The sequence below is a fragment of the Geotrypetes seraphini genome, chromosome 1 (assembly GCF_902459505.1).
Source record: "Geotrypetes seraphini chromosome 1, aGeoSer1.1, whole genome shotgun sequence".
Taxonomy (NCBI): domain Eukaryota; kingdom Metazoa; phylum Chordata; class Amphibia; order Gymnophiona; family Dermophiidae; genus Geotrypetes; species Geotrypetes seraphini.
Genome location: NC_047084.1, coordinates 424,025,283 through 424,049,873, shown reverse-complemented (window position 1 = coordinate 424,049,873; position 24,591 = coordinate 424,025,283). Strand labels below are relative to the sequence as shown.

General features: G+C 41.9%; 1 protein-coding gene across 9 annotated transcripts in view; it reads left to right on the top strand.

Moving 5' to 3' along the window:
• The window catches only part of MPDZ (multiple PDZ domain crumbs cell polarity complex component), a 550,514-nt gene that overhangs the window by 151,555 nt on the left and 374,368 nt on the right, over positions 1-24,591 (top strand). For all 9 annotated transcript variants that reach the window (XM_033918951.1, XM_033918923.1, XM_033918958.1 and 6 more), the window contains exons 15-17: positions 7,096-7,263; positions 19,364-19,546; positions 22,858-23,067. In XM_033918951.1, coding sequence (XP_033774842.1) covers positions 7,096-7,263; positions 19,364-19,546; positions 22,858-23,067 — 561 coding nt within the window. The remainder of the gene's footprint in view (positions 1-7,095; positions 7,264-19,363; positions 19,547-22,857; positions 23,068-24,591) is intronic.

Below are 24,591 nucleotides of genomic sequence, written 5' to 3'. Positions count from 1 at the left end.
ACCACGGCCTCTTCTCACCCAGAATCAACCGGAAAGGAGGAGATCTGGCTCTGCTTTACAAATCATTCTTCAATGTTCAGCTCCTTGAAAAGGGCAGCCATACCTCTCTAGAATTCTTACTAGCTTCAGTTAAAGACGAACTCCAACCCCACCCACTAGGCATCTTGCTTCTCTACCGCCCTCCTATCCCCTGGAATAAATCCTCTGAACTTGTCCTAGAGACTATAACAAGAGTCTTCCTAAAATTCCAGAGACTACTGATCATAGGAGATATTAACCTCCACCTTGACGATAACACCAGCATGGACACAACTGAATTCAAAGACTTCCTCACCTCCCTTGGCTTCACCACTCCTCCACCCACACCTACCCATGATAAAGGACATAAACTAGACATCATCAGCTTCCTCGACCTGACTGAGCACAAAACTTCTGCCGAAGAGGCCCGCTGGGACCTTGTCCCGTGGTCTGACCACCTTCTAGGCTCTTTTTGCCTCCCCATCTTCATGTCTCATCTAGGTACTCCACCCCGGCCCACAAAATCTATCACCTACCGCAAAAAAATCACGAGCGAATTGTTCTGGACCCAATTTCTTAACCAACTTCCCCCTTCTCCTAAACACACAGACCCAGAGTCCAACTGGCATAATTGGGTTACCCTTTCCGGGACTACCTACCACGCTCTGGCCCCTTTATCTACAAAATCTATCTCCCACTCCCACAAAGCCCCCTGGTACCTTCCATATCACAGGGAACTAAAACAGAATTGTCGAGCCCTGGAACGGAAATGGAAAAAATCGAAATCCCCCTCAGACAAACAATCCTGGCGAGACAACATCAAGTGCTATAACACAATACTAAAAAAAAGCAAGAAAAAATTTCTATGGAGATAAAATCACCAGATCAAAAAATCAAAATAGTACTCTGTTCTACATCTGGCGAAACTTAACCTCAAAAAACGACTCCACCTCTCCCCTCTCCCCTCCTTCCGCAAACGACTTAGCCAAATTTTTCAATGAAAAGTTTTCCACCATAAGGAGCTCTTTCCCCTCAGCAGTCTCTTACAATTCTCTTCCTCCCAATGACTCAAACCCTATCCCAGCGGATAGATCCTGGATGACATTTGAACCCATATCTGAACCCCAGATCTCTAAGCTCTGCCTCAGACTGAAGTCCTGCAAATGCATCTTAGATCCTTTACAATCCCACCTTTATGAAAACATTCCTGCACAGGCCATCTCCTCCCTTACGAGACTCATTAACTCTGCTCTACTATCAGGCTTGTTCTCCACAAAAATGGGCCACATTGCCTTGTCACCTATTCTGAAAAAAGCCGATCTCGACCCCTCCCTACCATCAAACTACCGTCCCATAGCAAATATCCCTCTACTTACCAAACTTCTAGAAACCATAGTTGCTACCCAGCTCTCCTATCTCGAGAGATTCTCCATTCTTCACCCCTACCAACATGGCTTCAGACCCTGCTTTAGCACTGAATCCCTCCTAGTTTCCCTAATTTCAAAGGTACAACAACTACACTCACGTAACAAATTCGCTGTCCTACTACAATTCGATCTTTCCGCTGCTTTTGATGTCGTCCATCACGACATACTACTTTACCAACTTTCCGAGATTGGAATCGACTCCACCGTCCTAATGTGGTTCTCAAACTTCTTACGCTCCCGTTCCTACACCGTCAACACAAATGGCACCATGTCCACTCCTTGGACTCCATCTTGCGGTTTCCCTCAAGGATCACCCCTTTCCCCTATTCTCTTTAACATCTACATGTCCTCCCTAAAACTCTTTCAACTATCCCCCCTGGAAACAATCTACACTTATGCAGATGACATCCTTGTCCTCCTTGAGACTAACCAGAACCTCACCAACCTCCACGAAAACATTACAGCTTGCATAATGAGACTCCGTGCCTGGTCCTTCTCGGTACAGATGAAACTAAACAAATCTAAAACAAAACTACTCTGGCTCGGCCCAAAATTCGAACACCTGCCCACACTTTTCACACTACCCACAGGCGATACACTACAGCTCGAGTTCTCATGCAAGGTCCTTGGTATCACTATCGATTCCTCTCTCTCCCTCAATGACCACCTCAACTCCTTGGCAAAATCATGCTTTTTCAGCCTTCACATGCTGAGGAAAGCTAGATCCTACTTCAGCCAACAACACTTTGCCATCCTTGTCCAATCCATCATCCTCTCCAAACTAGATTACTGCAACGCCATCTACTTAAATCTATCAAAAAAAAGTATTCTAAGACTCCAGCTAATCCAGAATACTGCAGCCAAACTGATCTTCTCAAAACACAAGTCTGACCATGCCTCCCCACTCCTTGCCAAACTTCATTGGCTCCCAATAATCTCCAGAATCCATTTCAAATGTTCCTGCCTGGCTTTCAAGATCATTCATGGAATCCTGCCTCCTCTTATCCCACTGTCTTTCAACTCCTCCAGTCCCGACTCCTCCAGAACTGCCCAAAGGCTTAAACTAGCCTTCCCATCTCCACGCGGCATCCACTATTCAGGCAAACTGGGAAAATCCCTTCTCTTCAAAATCACAGGTCTTTGGAACGACCTCACCACCCCGCTGCGGAACCTGAGCTCCCTTCAGTTATTCCGCAAACAACTGAAAACCTGGCTTTTCAGCAAATTGTAGCTCTATCCTTCCCCCTTTCTCTCCCCCTTCTACACATAAGTTCATGTAATCCTTTTTCTTCTTCTCTATCCACTATTTTAAGTTCTTGTAAACCGTGTCGAGCTCCATTCTCATGGAGATGATGCGGTATATAAACTTAAGGTTTAGATTAGATTAGATTAGATTTGCCTCTGCATCAGTGATTTCTGCAATTTGCATTTCTGGGTCAGCACTTTCAGTTATAGGCAATGCTGTTTGGCTTAGCTAGGGCACTCAGAACCTTTTTCAAGATAACGGTGATAGTGGCAGCCTTTCTCAGAAGAGAAGAGATACAGGTTCATCCAAATCGGGATGACCGGTTGATCTGGGCATTGTCAAAGCAGGAAAGCCAGAAAGTGACAAGCTGTGTAATATCACTTGGAATCCCTAGGCTGACTTGTCAACCTAGACAAGTGTTCTCTTAATCCATTGCAGTAACTACAGTATCTTAAGTGTTTGTTTCAACACAACGTAGGGATAGGTTGTCTTATCAGATCAGAGAAGTCAAACTTCAAAGCTATATTTGTCTCGTTGCAGGTCCCAAATCCTCGTGTGGGATTATGTACAATTTCTTGGTTGCATGGCAGCATTGCTAGAAGTTGTACCTTGGGCCAGGGTATACATGCAACCATCTTGACTTAATGGTTTACAGTTTCTCAGTAGTACAATTTATGGCTCCCTTGCACACCTCATGCATGGCGCAGCATGTCTTGGTGGCTCTCCCCGAACCATCTATGCCAAGGGCTATGGCTGGGAACCTCTCTTTGGATCGTGCTGATGACTAATGGTCAGTTTCAGTGGTTGGAAGACTCACTGTCTTCATCAGTGTGCACAGTTTGTGACCTATCAGTCGTCTGGAGCTCAGAACGATTCAGCTAGCCCTGAGGGTATTTCAGACAGTGCTGGAGTCCTGACCCGTTCAAATTCTGTCTTGACAACATAATGGCCGTAGCATACATCAACAGAAAGGGTGGAATGTGCAGTCTTCCCTTGATGACAGAAGCTCAGCTTCTCTGGACTTAACGTTATTTGCTGCAGATCTTAGCTGCACAAATAGTGATATCTCTCAATGTGCAAGTGGACATCCTCAGCAGAAACTCCTTGGATCCAGTAGAATGGGAGGTATCAGATGCATCATTTCAATGTGTGGTTCAAAGGTAGGGGCAAGCCAAATAGTGACCTAAAGGCAACCCATCACAATGCCAAAGTTCCCAGATTTTTCAGCAGAAAAGAGTTAGGTTTGGAAGGCATAGATGTCCTTCTGCCCTTGGTCGATTTCTGCTTTGTTTCCATCTCCCTAATTTATGCTCAGTATGCACACTGGAGGAAAATCTGCATGCTTAATGGTGGCAGAGAATGTCACAAATGTTGATCAGATAAGGTCAAATAAGCAAAAGTGTCCTGTCTTTCAATCTTTGCGATTGCCAGTCAAGACTGTTCTTTAGGATGCATAAGGTTCTTCAATCTCTGAAAATCTTAAGTCCTTTTAACAAGTAGTGAATATGGTTGCAGAGGTAACTGCTACAGGTGTGGGTGTGGCTAGCTGGATAGACAATGGTGTTATAAAGAGTGCTTATACTTCTGAATTTTCAACTATTTTATTTATTTATTTAATTATTTATATACCACTTATATCCTAAGTGGTTTATATTCAAGTACTTTATCATATTTCTCTATCTCTCATGGTGGGCTCAAACTCTATCTAGTGCACCTGGGGCAATGAGGGGATTAAGTGACTTTCCCAGGGTCACAAGGAGCAGTGAGAGATCACTACCTTGGTGATTAGAGCTTTACAAAACATCTCTTACATGAGTAAGTATGACTTCATCTTCGGTTCACCGCCATCTTTGCCACTGTCCAAGCAGCTCAGATGACAGTCATCATTTTTGATCTGAATGAGAATGTTTCCAGTTTCCTCTATAATAAAACCCTAAGCGCGCATGAGCACTTAGGATGGTGTGATCCCTGCCACCGTGGTCTCTGGGTCTGTGCCGAATTTCATTTTTGAACACGGAGGCAGGGAACATGCCGGCGACTCCCCCCTCCCGCCCTCACTCACCAACTGCTGCCGCTGCTCCTCTTCAAAGCAGCCTGCTGAGGTTCATAGCTTGCTATAGTGAATCTCGCAGGCTGCTCTGCACCTTGGTAGCACGTTCCCTCTGACGCATGGAATCGCGTCAGAGGGAACGTGCTATCGACGTGGAGAGCGGCCTGGGAGGTTCGCTACAGCTGGCCACGAACTTCAGCAGGCTGCTTTGAAGAGGAGGGCAGACGTGAACGACCAGGAAGCCGAATGCTGGACAGGTGGAGCAGGTAAGGGGTGCTATGGGCAGGGGGAGCATGGAAGAGGTGCTGCTGGACATGGGGTAAGATAACAGTAAGGAAGGCCTACTGCTGGCAGGGGGAGCAGGGAAGAGGTGCTACTAGACAGGGGGGAAGGTAAAAGGAAGGGAGAAGGGCTGCTGCTGGACAGGGAGAACAGTAAAGGGGTGCTGCTGGACATGGGGGAGGTAAAAGGAAGGGAGAAGACCTACTGCTGCACAGGGGAAGCAGGGAAGAGGTGCTGCTGGACAGGGGAAGGTAAAACAAAGGGAGAAGGGCTGCTGCTGGACAGGGAGAGCAGTAAAGGGGTGCTGCTGGACAGGGGAGACGTAAAACTAAGGGAGAAGGGCTACTGCTGGACAGGGGAGCAGGCAAGGGGTGGTAGTGGATAGCTGAGGAAAGATAGACAGAAAGAAAGACAGACAGACAGAAAGCGGCCAGAGAGAGAGAGAAAGAAAGAAAGAAAAAGAAAGAAAGACACACACACATCTATTCTAGCACCCGTTAATGTAACGGGCTTAAAGACTAGTAACCTAAATAAGGTGAAGGAATTGGATTTAGCCTATGCTTTTTCAGAAGTAACTTAGCTTACACCTTTCAGTAGTAGATCAAGGAGAGTTACATTCAGTTACAGTAGATCATTTTTTTGTCCTCCAAAGGTTCACAGTCTTAAGTAGTATATGAGATAATGGAAAGTTTAGTGACTTGCCAAAAAACACAAAAAGTGCAAGTGCCAGTGTGATTTGAACCTTGGCTTCCCTAGTTCTCAGCCTGTTGCTTTAATTGTTATGCCTAATCTTCTCTTGATAGCTTCCAGGGATTTTGAAATAGGCTGCATGAAAGTTCTTTCTATAGTGTGAGGAAACGTATGGGTACATTATGGCTGAAGACACTACATGTGAATCAGGATATCAGAGGCATCTTGCCTGGGGCTTCCTTGAACTAGGATGGGGGATTCTCAGTTCATTTCTTGGGACATGCCTAGCCAGTCAGGTTTTCAGGATATCAACAATTAATATGTGTGAGTGAAATTTGCACGCACTATCTTCATTGCATACAAATTATCTTTTGAATATTCATTTGTGGGTATCCTGAAAACCTGACTAGCTTGGTATGTCCCAAGGACTGGATTGAGAACCACTGCTCTAGGATTCGCTTGATAAGAGTAATTTTACAGTAGATACAAACAGAGGATGAGGCTTGCACTAGGTGGGCTAATCTTCAAATAAGTTGCAGAAAAAAATAATTATTTGAGCGCTCAGTAATATGAAGAATTCTATATTAATATGGAATTAGCCATCCTTTCCTTGGATAGGAAGATGTCTATTTATAGTCCAATCCCTAAAAAGCTTAGGTATAGGTGGGCTATAAATATAAATAAATAAATTCTTGTATGTCATAGAAAGACTTTTGATGTAATTCCCTTCCACTTTTTTTGTCTGCTGAGATTAAGCCAACATCAAAATAATTTGATATAAAAGTAAACATGAAGTGCTCTTTTGTAAGGGCCTTTGTTTTCTCTAAACACCAGCAGAGATCCCCAAATATTTGGATTCCAAGCAGAAAGGTTTCCACTTTTACTGCTGCAGAACCAAAGAAGAAAGGAGTTTTGAGATATTTAATCCTCAAACTCTTAAAGCAAGCTGGTTAAGCTCTTTGTCTCATATCGCAAACAATTCCTAAAAGCACCATGTTCTCTTTCACTAGATGTGAATTCTTGAAGCAAGCTTCTTGTTCCTCCAGACTTAGGAGTGACCTTAGTATCATTCTAGAGCCGTGATGTTCAACCAGTTCTTGGGGCACTTTCATCCATTAGGTTTTTCAGGGTATCCACAGGACTGAAATATGGATTTTTATTGAAGTGGGAAGCACCATTTCTGTTGGAAAGATATAATACTGAATTTAAAAAAAAGCAAGGAAGCCTAAGATAAGGTTTAGAATTTTTCCTTAATTTTCCTATACTTTAGCTTTAGGAATTAGGTCTCTGCTTCCAGACCCTTCTTAAAGCACTGAATATTTGTATTGCTTTGAAGACAGTTTGCTTATTCTTCTCTGGTTCACCTTTTTTTTCTATGGCAGGTAAATGATATATATTTACTTGGACAGAGTCATAAAGATGTAGTAAATATTTTGAAAGAGCTACCCATCAGAGTGAGAATGGTATGCTGTCGTTCAGTTGTTCAACCTGATAACCAATCTGAAAAGAATTACAGTCAGCCTGAAGAGATTGTTCAGCCAGCAGAACAGGTACTGTCCTTTTTCTTATTATACTAACCTCTAAGAAGAAGTCATTAACCCTATTAAATCACAGGACAAGCAGGCAGCATATTCTCACATGTGGGTGACGTCATCCATAGAGCACCAGTATGGACAGGCTAAAAAGCGCATCACCACTTTAAGAACTTGAGAAAGTTTGCGAACTGCCCGCACTATGCATGCGCAAGTGCCTTCCCACCCGATGTAGGCTCGCGGTTCCTCAAGTTCTTAGTTTTCCACAGAGCTAAGAAGTCGTGTCTGTGAACATTATTCAGTTTTTTGCCATTTGCCTTCCCACTCACACATTTTTTCTTTTAAATATTTCTTCTTCTAAAAACAGAAAGAGAAAAGAGTCTTTTTTCTTTCTTTTCTCACGGCTTTTGCCGTCGAGGGCTTCGTTTTTTCCTCTCAGCCATTGAGTTTGACTTGGCTGTTGTGGTCTTTCTATCCATGTCCAAGCAGTTAATGGGCTTCAAAAAGTGTTGCAGGTGCCAAAGGCCAATTTCTATCACTGACCCGCATTGTTGGTGCCTTGGGCTTGAACACCGGCAAGAATCCTGTGCATGGTGTTCTACCTTGTAGAAACGTTCCATCAAGAGCCACAAACTTCAACAGGAGTAGTTGTTTGGGACAAGCATGGACATCATAAGAACATAAGAATAGCCTTACTGGGTCAGGCCAGTGGTCCATTAAGTCCAGTAGCCTGTTCTCAAGGTGGTCAATCCAGGTCACTAGTACCTAGCCAAAACCAAGGAATAACAACATTCCATGCAGAATCTCAAAGAATATCAAGATTCCAGAATCCCAGAGAGTAATACGATTCTAGAATCCCAAAGAGAAGCAACATTCCATGCTACCGATCCAGGGCAAGCAGTGACTTCCCCCATGTCTTTCTCATTAATAGACTATGAACTTTTCCTCCAGGAAATTGTCCAAACCTTTCTTAAAACCAGCTACGCTATCCGCTCTTAAAACCAAAGACATCTGCTATATACATTTCCCAAAGCTAACATATTTCAATCAGTAAATTCCTTTTTTTATACCTTTGTTGTTTGGAGATTTATTTTTCCAAAAAGTTGGTTCTGCTTTTCTGTCTTCTGCAAATTCTTCTTCAAGCAGTTGCTGTTCATTGGTTCCTCTTAATATGGCCCAGCATTTCTTTCTTCCCTCCCTCCCATTGTACAGCATCCTCCCTCCCTTCTATCCTAGATCATTCTTCTTCTTTTTCCTCTTCCCTCTCCTGCACAGCTTTTCTTCCTCTTTCCTCCACCCTCATGTGCAATATGTCTTCCTCTGTCTCACACTGTCCACCATCTCTCATTCTCTCATTCCTTCCCTTATTGCAAACGGAATGGGGAAAGAGAGAGGGATCCAGGGTGTATCTCTCCCACTCCCTCTACTACCACATCCAACACTTCTCTCTCTCTCTCTCTCTCTCTCTCTCATCCCCTAGACCACATGCAAAATCTTTTGTCCCTGCCCACCAGCCCCATGCCCAACATTTCTCCTCTCACCCCTCTCCAGCACCGTGCCACATCTCTCCCTCCATCGTCATGTCCAACATTCCTCCCTCTTGCGTTCCTTTCAATCTGTCCCACTGATCCCTCTCCACCATATCCACCATTTCTCCCTCTCATCCCCATGCATCTTGAGTCGTGGCTCGTGGCCAGCGTGCTGTTTATGGGACGATATTGGAATGGATGTCAGGAGCATGATAGTGCAGTAAAAAGCGCCAGTTTTTCGTATGATTCTGGGTAATTCTAGTTAGATAATTCTGTGTCAGTTAAGGACCACGCCCAAATAGAAGCGTACGGAAAAACAGGTGAATAAAACATTTAAATATAATGTAGCTAAGGCCAGAAGAAAAAACACACTAAAGATTAATATAAGGGAAAGAATGGTGTTTTCTTGTGTACTTTGCTGTTGAGCTAAATCATGGTGGAAATCATGATTACATGATTACATGGAGTCCAGTTTAGGTTCTTTGTGTGTACTATATCTGTCCTGTCTTCGGCCACCATCTTGTGCCAGTGAATAGTTTTCTGTCTTTGTCCTCTCTGAGTTTTCCCGCTCCCAGCCTCGTGGTGTTAATTAACACCAGCTGGGCTTGCTTTAGACTGGCTAGGAAAATAACGTGTTCTAAACTGATATATAAAATGTATGAAGTATGAATGGCCAAGATATAAATGAAATTATGAATGTTTGGGGCCCCTGAATGTGATATGTGGTGATATAAATGGTTTATAAGAAGAAACACTAAGGAAAATCCTAAAGTAACATCTGGAAGTAGTTAAGTTAGAATCTGAGATGCTGTATCAGTCTCCAGCAGAGGGGAGGGGGATCTACCCCCCCCCTCCTCCAGAGTAAGGTTTCTGTGTAAGGCTATGCAATTTGAACCTGTCAGCTTAGGAAGAGTTTTTTCCTTTAGGGCTGAGAATTTCTCAGCACCATGTTAATAATTATAGATTCTCTTGAATGTTATAATGTTAATTCAGAAATCAAAAGTAATTTTCTGAAAACTTTGTATAACTTTTAAACATGGAGGAATGTTTCTTTGTCCAACTTTAAGACCACCCATAGGATTGTTATTGGTTGATTATGATGATGATGTCACGAAAAGCCAACAGCATATAATAGGAATTTTGGAGCTAGTAAAACGAGACCATTGTGAGAAGGCCAGCCTTTGGCCACGATGATGATCTCCCATGAGCGCAACGTAAGCAATTATGCTGTTCTTTTGATCTAATAATGGAAAAATAGAAACAATAATTCAATAAATCTTGGTTATAATTTTAAAACCTTGCGCTGGTGTCATTTTGCATGTATAATTATTTTCAAACCTGAAGCTTTCACAAATGGCGTCAATGACCCTTGCTCAATCTGTACCTCAATCCTCTCCCTCTGTCCAACAATTCTCCTGTTTCTTCCATTCCCTGTGTGCACCATCTCTTTCCCTCTCACTCACAACCATGCCCAACAATTCTATTCCCTTCCCACCTCAGCACCTTTTTCCCTCCCTCCATCCTATGTCCCAAGTTCATGTCCACTCTCTTCCTTCTGTGTCCAAATGTGATCCCTCCCTTTTTATGTCCCAAGTTTCTGCCCCCTCCCACCTTCCAACCTTTGTCCCAGGTTCATGCCCCCCTTCTCTCTCCTTTCCTTGGTCCAATGCGCGTGCATGCTCGTTACCTCCTTTCTGTGGCCCAACTACATCTGTGCCTCCCTCCCGCGAGACTGTATTGGAGCCGTCCAGGTCATCCACCTCCATCCTACCTTCCAACCACACTTTCTTCTTGGCAGGGCTATAGTTCCTGCACATGGCTAACCCTGAAGCCTTCCCTCTGATGTCAGCTCTAACATTGGAGGGAAGGCTTCCCAGTCAGGAGCGGGCGGCATGCTGGGAGCTCTGCATGCTGCTTTGTGGAGGGTTTGATTTCAGCTGGAGGGCAGAAAAAGGAGGCGCACTAAGGTAACATTCATGCCCCTCGAGGTGCCTCCATCCCCGTGACTCTGTGAGGTGTCCTCGTGGGAACGCTGTGGGATCCCCTTACCCGCACAGCTCTCTAGAAGAGAGTCTTGGAGAGGTCTCATGGGCGCTCTTGCCAAAGGAACCACCTCGCAACATTCGACATCCTAAAGAACTTCTCAGATTACCTTTACATGGTATTCTTAAAGAGACTCTTCACAAGAATTTGGAAACACCCCTCACCATTACAGTGGCTCCTAGAAAATTAGACTCTGTATAAGATCATTCCTTCATTAGGTTTTGACAAACCACAGCTTCAGCACCAGTCATTAGTGGTGGAGTCAACTTTGAAAAAATCTACTCCATCAAAAGTCTAGGGTGTGTAGGGAGCACTATGGACTAATTTGGACATTGCCTGTACCAAAATTTCATGTTGGCGGACAGAGTACTAAATTACAATTTCTATATCTCCTGCTATATCAAGCATCTGGTTCAAAAATTGCCTTCTTTTGATAGATACATTCCTTCTCAACATCTGCAGGAATTTCATCATACATTTTGCACCCTTACCTTAGCTAGAAGGTATATGGCGAGATCGATGATGCCTTTGAATTATTATCCAGAGCCTCAGCTATGTCAGTGGCCATGAGACGTCTTGCATGGCTAAAAGTCTCAGATATAGATATTAATCTTCAGGACAGATTAGCTAACATTCCCTGCTTAGGAGATGAGCTTTTTGGTGAAACTATTGAAAACGCTACGCAAAAGCTCACTGACCATGAGAAACATTGGGATGCTTTAGTTAAATCCAAGCCTAAGCCTTCAACTTCTAAATCTTTTAAACCGCCTTCTTCAAATCAAAGGCGTTTTTCTTCAAAACCAGCTGCTCCTCCTCGACTGCAGCAGAAAAATCAAAAGCAACAGCGTCCTCAGAAAGCTCAATAAGCAGCTCCTTCAAAGCCTGCTCAGTCGTTTTGACAAGCTTCTAGAGAGCATAGCTGCTGTTGGTCTTTCCCAGCCCAGCCTCTGCCTCAACCAATCGAGGTTGGCTCCAATTGTATTGTCACCGTTGGAAATTAATAACTACAGACCTCTGGGTTCTAAAAGTCATTCAAGAAGGATACTCAAGTTTCAAGTTCAATTAGGTATTTTTATATACCGTCTATCAAGGTTATTTAAGTGGTTTTACAATCAGGTACTCAAGCATTTTCCCTATCTGTCCCGGTGGGCTCACAATCTATGTACCTGGGGCTAAGGAGGACTGAGTGACTTGCCCAGAGTGCTGAGGCTATAGCTTCAACCACTGTGCCACATACTCTCTTCACTTCATCACTGTGCATCCAGAACATCCTGCAAGAGAGTCATCTTTCAACCCTCAGCAAATGTCCCTTCTTCAAGAGATAGAATCTCTTTTCAATTCAATAGAAGAGGTTCCACCTCTCTAGAGGAATTGGGGATTTTACTCCTGTTATTTCCTAGTTCCAAAGAAGACGGGAGGTCTACGTCCAATCTTAGATCTCTGGGGCTTGAACAAGTTTTTAGTGAAGAAAATGTTTTGTATATTTTCCCTAGCAACATTATATCTCCTCTTAGACCGCAATGACTGGCTATGCTCTCTAGATCTGAAAGAAGCTTATACTCATTCCAGTGCAACTGTTCTCCCATAAATTCCTCAAATTTCAGCACTGTTACCAATACAAAGTTCTAACCTTTGGCCTTGCATCCTCTCCCAGAGTTTTCAAGTGCCTGGTTGTAGTGGCAGCAACGTTGAGGGCTCAGGTTCTCCAGGTGTTTCCCTATATGGATGATTGGCTGATCAAGGACCCTACCTCTCAGGAGTGATGGCAGCGACTCGGTTGACAATTCTCTTCCTTCATGAGATGGGGTTCAAAATCAATTTTCCCAAATCCCAACTTCAACCCTCTCAGAATCTCCAATTTATCGGAGCTCTGCTAAACACCATTCATCAGCAAAGACAAGACAATTTGATTCAGCTTTGCGATCAGACTTACCATTTTCCATCAATCTCAGCCAGACAAATGATGGTGCTCCTGGGTCACATGCTTCCACAGTGCAAGTTACGCCATTTGCAAGGCTTTATCTCAGGACCCCTCGATGGACTCTCACATCTCTCAGTGGTTTCAAGCTCTCTGACCCTCTGTCTCAACACATCTTCATTTTGACAATTTCTGCAGTGGTGGATGAACTCTTCCAATCTTTCCAAAGGGTTTTTGTACCACTCACCTCCATATCAGAAGGTTCTGACCATAGATTTGTCCACCTATGCTTGGAAGGTTCATCTAGACCAGGGGTGCCCACACTTTTTGGGCTTGCGAGCTTCTTTTAAAATGACCAAGTCAAAATGATCTACCAACAATAAAATTTTTAAAAAACACAACGCACACTGTACTCGTAGAATTGTTAATTATCATTCCTATTCCGGGTTTTTTTTTAAAGAGGTCAAAGTAGATGACTCTATGCACTGTCACCTCAGTAACAACCATACAAAAATAGACAAGTACCCATCCCCTCCCTTTTTACTAAACCACGATAGCAGTTTTTAGCGCAGGGAGCTGCGCTGAATGCCCAACGCTGCTCTCAACGCTCATAGGCTCCCTGCGCTAAAAACCTCTATTGTGGTTTAGTAAAAGGGGACCATATTGTAAAATATAGACAGCAGATATAAATTCAGACACATTTTGATTACTAAATTTAAAATAAAATCATTTTTCCTACCTTGTCTGGTGATTTCATGAGTCTCTGGTTGCACTTTCTTCTTCTGACTGTGCATCCAATCTTTCTTCCCTTCTTTTAGCCTGTATGCTTCCTCTCCTCCTGACCTCATCCCCCCCCCAACGTTTTCTTCTTCTCTCCCTGCCCTCTCTTTCTTTCTCTCTTCATGCCCCCTTTCTTTTTTTCTGTTTCTCTTCTTTCCTTCTGTCTCCCTGTCTGCTCTCTTTCTCCCTCCCTGCCCTCCCCCAAGCCACTGCCACTGCCATCGGATAACAGGCCCCCAAAGCCGCCCGCCGCCGGCCAAGCTCTCCTTGCTTCGGGCCCACCAGCATTCCTCTCCCCGATGTCAATTTTGCCGTCGGAGAGGAAGTTCCGCTGGCCAGAACTTCCTCTCCGACGGCAGAATTGACGTTGGGGAGAGGAAGGCTGATCGGCCCAAGATCGACCTATTGGGAGAAATGCTGCTGGGTCCTGCCTTTGAGGAAACAGAAAGTAGGCAGGACCTGGCAGCAAGAAGAGCAAATCGCAAGCTTCACTGACCTGTCTCCCACTTTAGCCCGCGAACGGGGCTCTAACATGTGCGTGCCGGCTTCCCTTCTCTCTCCCCCCCCCCCGGACATAACTTCCGGTTTCAGAGAGAAGAGAAGGGAAGCCGGTACAAGCACACGGTTAGCCCCTGGAGCATAAGTTCTTCAAGACGTTTTTTTTTTTTTTTTAATGTTGAGCAGCAGAGGCAGCAGCAGAATTCAGGAGCGGGCCAGTCAGGAGGGGAAAAAAGAGAAGGGAAGAAGGGAACCCGCTCTGCGATCGACTGGAGTCGCCTGAGCGAGTGACCTGTCGATCGCGATCGACGTGTTGGGCACCCCTGATCTAGACAGTCTTCACACTCAAGGTCACTGGTCTGCCCAGGACCAGCTTTGTCATATCAAACTCTTAGAACTCAGAGCAATCTTCAATGCTCTCAAAGCTTTTCAGCACATTGTGACCAACCACATCCTAATTTGCATGGACAATCGGGTTGCAATGTATTACATAAACAAGCAAGAAGACATGGGTTCTCTCCTGCTTAGTCAAGTGACTCATAAGATTTGGAAATGGACGATTGCTCACAACATGTTTTTATTTATTTATTAAATTTTTACATAACTTTCAGAAGAATAAATCTTGCTCCATGAAACACAGAGAGAGAAACAATTTAAACCATTTGAACAAAATCTTTCAAATATATGTAGGTAAAACTTTACCCCCTTCCTTAGACCACAATTAATAACATCATAATGGAGATAATTAAAGTAATAATTTTAAAGAAAAAGCATAGTATGAAATCGGTTACTATATTCTAATTTGAAAATCTATTCCTTAATCAATCCTTAATGGTCTTCTTGACCTCTAGAAAATCCTTCAAATGGTCTGGAGAAAAAAAAATGTATATATATATATATATATATTTATTTATATATTTTTTATATTCTTTACATCAAGGGACTATAAAATTGGGTGCTGTAAATGCCTGGATATGCTAGAAGAAACGTAGCACCCAATTTAATAATCTCTTGACGTAAAGAAAGAAAATCTTATTTGCTCTTGAGTAACTTTTGAGACATCCTGGTGCCTAGGTATTGGTTTTTAAAGCTTCCTAGAACATTCTACAGTATACGTGCTGGAGCTCCCATGTCATTGCTGTGGAGTAGCACTAAACTATTTGATTTAACTTCTGCTATTTTTACTTTGAATGGCAAAAAGGAATTTATTTAAGGATAGCATGCCAGTACCATGTCACTTGATGCATTGAGTATTTTTAGCTTGTATTGATAATGACAGGAGTCGCCATATAACAGATCACAACTAATTGGAAAAATTGGAACAGACTAAATGATAATTTCTGGTGGAACTCGTTATGTCATATTTATAAAATGGAGAGAACAATAGCTATACAAAAGCTGAGAAGCGACACTGCCAGGACAAATGTCAGAAAATTCTGCTTCACAAAGCGAGTGGTGAACGCCTGGAACTCTCTCCCGGAAGAGATGGTGAAGGAAACCACCATTCTAAGATTTAAGGAAAAATTGGACGCACATCTTCTTGCGGGACACATTGAGGGATATGAGTGACTAATGTATTCGCCAGGGTATGCCTGGCTGAGCCTCCGCGTGTGCGGATCACCGAACTGGATGGACCCCAGGTCTGATCCGGTGCAGGCATTTCTTATGTTCTTATAATAAATTTAAAGAGATATGGGGGCCATTAACTAAATATTGTAATGAATAGATGCCATTCTTACTCTATAAGTACAATTGTGAATGAAGGGATGGGAGGATTTTTTTAAAAAAAATTTATTAAATGTTTAGTTTTTTAAAAAAGGGAACAAATCTTTATATGATATATATATTTTTTAAAATCTTTATTCATTTTCAAATTGAACAACAAGTGCACAAAAATACATTATACAAGTAATTCCAATATAGCACTATAATATCTAACACATAAAAATCTAGTAATGTAATAACCCCCACCCAACTACCCACCCTTCATCTCATTTTCAACCGAAATAGAAATATACACGTGTTATATAACATATTATAACATATCCTATAAAATTATTCCCAACTCCACCCTCCCCTCTTGAGTGTGCTAAATACAACTAAGAAAGAAAAGAAAAGAATTGATGACTAATCATCACAGTATTTTACCAATGGCCCCCATATCTTTACAAATTTATTATATGTCCCTTTTTGCACTGCTATTGCTCTTTCCATCTTAAAAATATGGCATAATGAATTCCACCAGAATGTGTAATTAAGATTCTTGTAATTTTTCCAATTATTGGTGATATGTTGACTAATAAAAGTTTGTTGTTATGTGATGATATTTGACGCTTCTTTCTCATAGGAAAGCACAACATGATTTTCCAATAATGAGTTTACTTGAGACCAGATTGAATTCCAAAATATCTTAATATAGGGAAAATAATAAAGTAGATGATCTGATGTATGATATTTTTGATTGAAATCTAGTTGGAAGGGAGGGGAGGGGATGGATAAAATTTTATTCAACGCTATAATTGATAGCAATTCAAGTGATGTATTCATTTTCAATTGTTTAATAATTTTTACACTTGTTGAAAGATGAAAAAATGAATAAAGAATTAAAAAAAAAAGAGTATTTTAGTACAATTATAATTCCTTGAAATTGTTGCATGTCAATATACTTACACTTAGCTTTCAAAAGAGCCTGTAAAGTAATTTGTTCCCATTTTTCAACCAATTTTGATTCCAAGACCTTAATTTCTTGTTCCAAATAGAAAAATTTTCTTTTAAGCTGTTCCTAATATATGCTGAATATAAAATAATTTGTCCTCTCATGGTTGCCTTAAAAGCATCCCATAAAGTTTCCAAAGAGATTTCTTCCAAGGTATATGGAAATCTTCCAAGGTATATGGAAATATTCATTCATTTTTAATTGAAATTCTTCAATAAAGTTTGGATCCGCAAGCAATGTATAATCAAATCTCCATACAGGTCTACTATTATCCTGTTCAGCAATTTTAAATTCAATCCATACTCCTCCTTGATCAGACAAAATAATTGGATCTATGGAAGCTTGTGTTACCTGCTGAACTAATTGATCTAAACAAAAATATAATCTATTCTTGAAAAAGATTTGTGAACCTGAGAGCAAAAAGAAAATTCCCGATCATTAAAATTAAGTTTTCTCCACATATATTTAAAATCACAAGACTGCACAAAATTATCTAATCCTAATAATTTCATAATTTTACTAGGTTTTTTTATCCATCAAAGGATCTATAACTGTATTAAAGTCCCCTGCCACTACTAAATTAGAAGCAGCCAGGCCCCTCCCCTAACAACCCCATCAAACGTGGCCCCCCTGAGCCACTGTCTCCCCGAATGTAAAAAAATGATAGGAGGGATGCCACTCCCTCCTGTCCCCAGATGTGCCCCCCCTACACTGCAGCAACGATATGGCAGGAGGGATGCCCACTTTTTCCTGCCAGCGGAGGTCCCCTACCACCCCAAAAAATGGCAGGAGGGATACCCACCCCTTTTGGCATGGTTATGACCTTATTTGTTGTTGTGTTGATACCACATTGCATTACTTACATCATCTATATTGTCCAGGGTGCCCGTTACAGAGTGCCAGCATGACCTGATATTGGTGTGCCTAATATGTGACACCAACAATTATACCAGCCAAAGAGCTGCATAAGTGCGGGCTCCTAAGTACAGCAGGGATGCATATAACTTAAAGTATCCTTTAACTAACGCTACATATAAATGGAAGCCCTTTTCTTGTCCTACTGTAGGAATACAAGCCCATGTCACATGTTATGAGTGTTTTTTCAGAGCTTGCTAACCTGTGCCTGAGGTATCCTGAATACCTTTCATCAATTTGGCAGTGCCTGATGCTTCATAGAGACATTGGCTATGAGTTGAGACTCTGCTGAGTCATACGTGTTCTAGTTAGACATTTACATATCAGAGCATGCAGATCTTTCAGATTTGGTTTATCAGTAGTCAAACAAACTTTGGTAAATTGACTAGCATCTTGCATCCATTTCTTTTATGAGCAAACTGGTCTCCCTCTAACCAGTAAAGAGAAATTTCATCAATCTTTTTTGCTGAAGTCCATGTGCATGACTTGGTCCTACTAACATACTTTTTTTTTTTTTTTTCTCCTGTTTTGATCAATCTATAACCAGAAATAGTGCATGTGATGGAACTATGTTGGCCAACCAGTCTTGTAGTATTGCAACTCTTGTGTCATCTTGTTAACTGGGTTGCTCCTGGATAGTGGACAGCCTTGAAGTTGTCAATCCACCTACTTGTGTCCCTGACTTAGTCCTGCTTGATGACAGGATGATCATTGTTTCTCTCTTGTAGCAGGTTTTTTCTGTAGATAGTAGGATTTATCAGGCATACAGTGCATCCCGTCTCCTTGATAGTCCCATTCCTTTTTGACCTATAAAATTGAATGAAGAAGGAGACCACTGCACACTGTAAAGACCACAGAGCCTTACCCTTAGATCTGATCTTTGAGAGAGCTGCTCTTTCCTATTAACATGCAATGATTGTCCACTTGCACCGTCTTAATCATTCTGTGTACAGAAAATATCTAGTATAGGTGAGAAACAATGTCTGCTTGCTTGAACTTTCACTTCCACTTCCACTTCAAAATTAGTTTGATTTTAATTAAACAGGAGTCTTATTACATGACAATTTTTTGTTTTTGTGTTGCTTTTTTAATGCCCTCCCTGACCCCTTTTATAATTTTGGAGTTGCTCAGAACTTTTTGGTATCTTGATGGATGTATTAATTTTTCCACTGTCCAAATTTAGGGGTTTGTTTCTGTTGGAAGGGTACTAGATGTTAAGGAAATACATATAGTTTCCATGTATCTCCCCTTATGACTTTGAAATGAATAGACTAGCTATACAAATCTTTATGTAAAGATATGTTCTTGGTGGTACATGAGACTTTGCCGCCCTTGCTTCTTTATCACTTACAAACATTCAAAACTAAAAATAACAACTTCTGAAATAAAATGTTTGGAGGTTGAATCAAGAACATCTAGCTATAGAAATATAGATTGAGATAGAGATATGGACACACTGTTTTCAGAATCTGGGTGTGTTGCAGTGTATTCAAAGGTATTAGTGATATAAAATTTACAATAGGATGATGCCTAGACTTGGATGCTTACCAGATAGTAATAGAGAGATTGGAAAGGTGAGAATTTCCAATTATCTTCATTTCATTGTATTTTGCTAGATTTATCACTGCCTATCATCACACTTCTAGGTACTTTACAAAAGAAAAGATGTAGAATAAAACACAGAAACATAAGATTTTGTCTTTTTGTTTGCCTTCTTAGATAGATTTTGATGAAATCCTTGGTTCCTCAGAAACAGATGACCCCTCTTTGGAAATGATTGCTGTGGGTCAGGAGACTGAAGAGTTGCAAGGATCTTCATTATCAATGTGGGAAGCAGTCATTCAGGATATAGAGCTGGAGAAAGGGATCATTGGGCTTGGTTTTAGCATACTAGACTATCAGGTAACAGCTGTTTTTGATTATGACGGAGAAAGTATGAGTTTCTGCCAAAACATATTGAAGAAGATATAGCAAAATTGTGCTACGTCCTTTTTCTATGAAGTGCATTTCATTGTACTTCTGAAGTACTTTCTTCTCTGTTCTTTTTGTTTTTTTTCAAATGTGGAAAACATTTATTGAACCTGGCCTTTTATATGATAAACTGTTGGATGCTAAGTAATTGAAAGAATTAAATAAGATGTCATATGAATCTACTTTTTGCCATCAAACTGGAGCTAAACTACAGTATTTTCCACTTAAGTATGGTCTTGTTGTATACAATATTTTGGGAGCTGTAGATTTCAGACACTTAGAGATGACAAATCTATCCTAAAAGAATGTGAACTTTGCTTTCCTTTGAATTTAGGGCATTTTGTACTGAAAATACTTTTGTTGTTATATAGCTTTGTAATGTTGCCAGTTCTATACAGGCAAAAATTATTCCATACATACATATTGTGAAGGATTTAATACCTTTACTATTTAATATGTTTTTATCACATTTTGTAATTTTAATCCATAGTCTAGGTTTCAGTGGGTTTTATTTAATGTGAGTGATTTGGTTGCCCTTAATAATTGAGATCTTGCTACAGTGAACTCTTGTGTATCTTCAGTTTACAGCTTGGCTTTCAGAGCACATAGTTAAATTGAACCATTCAAAGCCAGAGGCAGTATGTTTTTTTTGTTGTTGTTTTTTTAAATGGGACCTAACTCCTTTTTTTTTTTTTTTTTAATAATTCTTTATTCATTTTAAAACTTTCATCAAGTGTACAAATAATCATAATAAACACAATTAGTCTGAGCACTTGAACATCTTATCAAGTGTCAAGTTTATTTAAATTTGATAATTCGCTTATTACAATCTAAGCGAGTAACATTAAAAGAAAAAAAATATAAAACTTACAACATTAAAATATATATTGTACTACATTAAAAGGGGGTATTCGACAGACTGACATTACGGACTGACTAAGATACGTTGGGAAAGAACAAAAGGGGAGAAAAGTTACAAAGTGTTGTTTCCCGGAGGGAAGAGAAAGAGTATCAGGAGGGGGGGGAAAAACATTTGGATTAGGGTTTGATAAATAAAAAGAACTCACCCCACCCTCCCTCAAATCCCTCTTATTCATTATAAGATCATATATTTGAAACCCTCCCCCCACCCAATACTAAATGGTGTATAATTAATAGAAAAATGGGACCTAACTCCTAATCATGCTCCCATTGCTTGTGAAACCTCAGTAATGCTAAAGGATGTTATAATCACCATCGGAGTTCAACTGGAATCATATTTTACTTTGGAGACTCAGATTACAGGAGAAAAAGAGCTCACTTCCTGAGCAAACAGCATAGTATTTCTTACGGATGGGTTAAGCACCCCAACTCGCAAGTTGCATGCAGAGAGGCATGAATCGTTTTCCTTTATCTACCCCCTTGTCTCTCTGGGAAATGCCCCTCCTCATTTTTAACTTTGCAAGCGAGTTGAGACACAGGCTGATTGACCCTTCGACTGGCTGGGAGGCTTGACAGAGGTCTGCTGCATTCCCCACCTGAAGAATCATGTGGAAGAGTGAGGGGTTGAGGGTTTTTGAAGCCTGAATAAAAGGCAGCCTGAAGAAACAAACTGCTGGAGCCACTTCCAGCTGTAGTGAGAAACTGATGTAGACACTGCACATGGTAGGTCTGTGAGTATAGCTCATTACTCTCTATGGGGAAAATTGGGGTAGTTCTGATTTTTAGCAAAACTAAGGGTTTCTGAGGTTGTCTCAAGGGTTTCCAACCTCTAAAATCTTATTTTGCTATGAGTTATACAAATGTTATTGCCGGTTGTACACAGGTAGGTGATGCTTTTCTCCTATTGGCTAATTGTTATAAATCTTGTTTACTATTGCAGAGAAGATCAAACTTATCTGGATTGGGGAGTTCCCCAAGCCTCCTCCTCCTTGTTTGCATTTCCTCTTCTAGGGGTTCTCACGTGCATTGGTACTGCTGAGGAAAGGGGGTGCTGCCCAGAGAGACAAGGGTGCAGAGAGAAGAAAATGATTGATGTCTTCTGCAAGCAGCTTGTGAATTGGAGTGTTTAACCCATCCGTAAGGAATTGTATGCTGTTCTACAGGAAAAAGGCTTATCGATGTTAAGAGCCTAATCCTTCCATCTTCATTGTATAAATTTAGAGCAATTGAATATGCATGTGTTTATTTTCCTCAGGAATGATTCTCTTTAATCCAGTTAAAAGTATGTGTAGTGTGAAAACTGACAAATTGGCCCAAAAATGGGGGTCCCAGTTTATATTCGGGCCAGCACCCCCCCTCCGAGAGCTATTGCAGCCCACCGCCAAGCTCTGCACCCTGCTCCCCTCCCTGCCCTGTCTGTCGTACCTCCTCTGCCGATCTCTGGTGGTCTAGAGGTGCAGCAGGCAGGAGCTAGCTTTCCGCGCTTCTGTCCCGCTGCTAACCCGGTCGGTTGGTGGCTGCCATGAGTTCTGCTTTCTTCAGAAGCTGAGTGGCTTCCTGACTGGTTTCCGTGAATTCTTGTGAAACCACAAGGGATCGGCAGAGGAGTTACGACGGATAGGGCAGGGAGGGGAACAAGGTCCAGAGCCTGGGAGGGAGGGAGGCTGGGTGCAGAGCCTGACAGGGGATGGAGGAATGGAAGGAAGGGGTCTGGATGCAGTGTTTGACAGGGGAGGGGGGGAGGAGGGAAGGTAGCTGGGTGCAGAGTCTGGGAGGGAAGGTAGTTGAGTGCAGAGTCTGGGAGGGAAGGGGGCTGGGTGCTGAGCCTGACAGGGGAGGGAGGACTGGGTGCAGAACCTGGCAGGGAGGTGAATAGGTGCAGAGCCTGACAGGGCAGGGCACTTGAATGTTCAGCTACCCGACTTATATTTGAGTCAACTATTTTTCCTCCTTTTGGGGGGGAAATGGGGGTCTCTACTTATATTTGGATCGACTTATATTCGAGTATATATGGTACATAATTATAGAATTGTCAACATAGTGCTGAAGAAAAGACAGTACCGATGCTTAACTTTATATGCTGGCCGGGGTGCCTCAGTGTCAGGCAGTACTGATACTAGCCTATCTGTTTTGAAATAGAGATGGTCGTAATGTTATGCACTTGTTGTAAGATGAAAAACGAATAAAGAATTTAAAGAAAAGAAAAGAAATAGAGATGGTCCAAAAATGTAGAATTGACTTGGGTAAATGTTCAATCCATTTTATCTTCTAGAAATATTATTCAGTACAGATAATTCATGTGTTTTCTTTTCTATTTTCAGGACCCCATTGACCCTGCAAATACAGTGATTGTAATCCGATCTTTGGTTCCTGGTGGTATAGCTGAGCAAGATGGGAGACTTCTGCCTGGGGATAGACTCATGTTTGTCAATGAGATCAACTTGGAAAATGCTAGCCTTGAAGAAGCTGTACAGGCACTGAAAGGCGCTCATTCAGGAAGAGTTAGAATAGGAGTTGCTAAACCTTTACCTGTAAGAAATGGTTCTAAATGCATGCTTTCTGTAGTTGTAACTAAAATATGGGAAACAATATAATTAAGGCTTCTATTTCTAAGTGTTTATAAATTGTACATTTAGGTGCTTGTTTTCCAGTTAAGTAGGGTTTTAGAGGGTACAGAAAATAGGTGTATATTGGTATTTTAGTGCCATAAGTACTATTGCCAGTTACCTTTTTAGTGGTATCAGACATGTAATGTTTGTGTCGTTCAAGGGTCATTAGCACAGAAAATTGAGGATGTTTATTGGTTAAAACCTAAAATGAAAAGCTCTAAATATACTGTAGAGCAGGGGTGTCAAAGTCCCTCCTTGAGGGCCGGAATCCAGTCGGGTTTTCTGGATTTCCCCAATGAATATGCATTGAAAGCAGTGCATGCAAATAGATCTCATGCAGATTCATTGGGGAAATCCTGAAAACCCGACTGGATTCTGGCCTTCGAGGACCGACTTTGACACCTGTGCTGTAGAGTAATATATTTTAATCTAGGGAATTATGTATGGTTATGACTATGCCACTAACAAGAAAAGGCTATATCTACTGTAGAATGTAACCTTGTTATGTGCTAACACACACTAACAGTGTTCTCCCCAGGGCCTTTCAGCCGGGCGCTCCGCCCAGCTAATTTAGATGAGCGCCCGGCTGTAATCTCGATGGCAATCCTGCTGCTGCTGCTGCCTTCTGCTCAACATTTAAAAAAAAAAAAACCTTCTCACCGGTTTGGAGATTTACCGGGCTGACTCGGCACAGCTTGAATCGCAGGAGCCTGACTTTTTTTTTTTTTTTTTTTAGTTTTTAACGCCAGCAAGCGACTTGAACCCATGCTCCGGGTCTCTAACATGTGAATGCCGCTTCTCTCCGAAACCGGAAGTCACGACCCGAGGGGGGAAGAGAAGGGAAATCGGCATGCACACGCCCCAGAGCATGGGTTCGCTATAGAAGACAGGTCAGCTTACAACTTGCTCTTGATTGCTTCGGGCTTTCCTCACTGCCGGGTCCTGCCCAGTGTTCCCTCTAAGGTGAGCGCATGAGCGATCGCTCACTATTTTCAGGGGGTGAACAGCCAGGTGGATAGAGGGGAATCCATAGACATCATTTACCTTGACTTCCAAAAAGCCTTCGACAAGGTACCACATGAAAGACTGCTAAGGAAGCTATGGAACCACGGGGTGCAAGGGGAGGTCCACCGATGGATCAAAAACTGGCTGGCGGACAGGAAACAGAGAGTTGGAGTAAAGGGCCATTACTCAGATTGGCAAAGGGTCACGAGCGGAGTTCCACAGGGGTCGGTGCTGGGACCGCTCCTGTTCAATATATTTATTAACGACCTGGAGGCGGGAACAAAATGTGAGATTATTAAATTTGCGGATGACACTAAATTATACAGCAGGGTCATAACCATGGAGGACTGCGAAGACCTCCAAAAAGATCTGACAACACTGGAAGAGTGGGCCAAAAAGTGGCAAATGAGCTTCAACATAGGGAAATGCAAGGTCATGCAT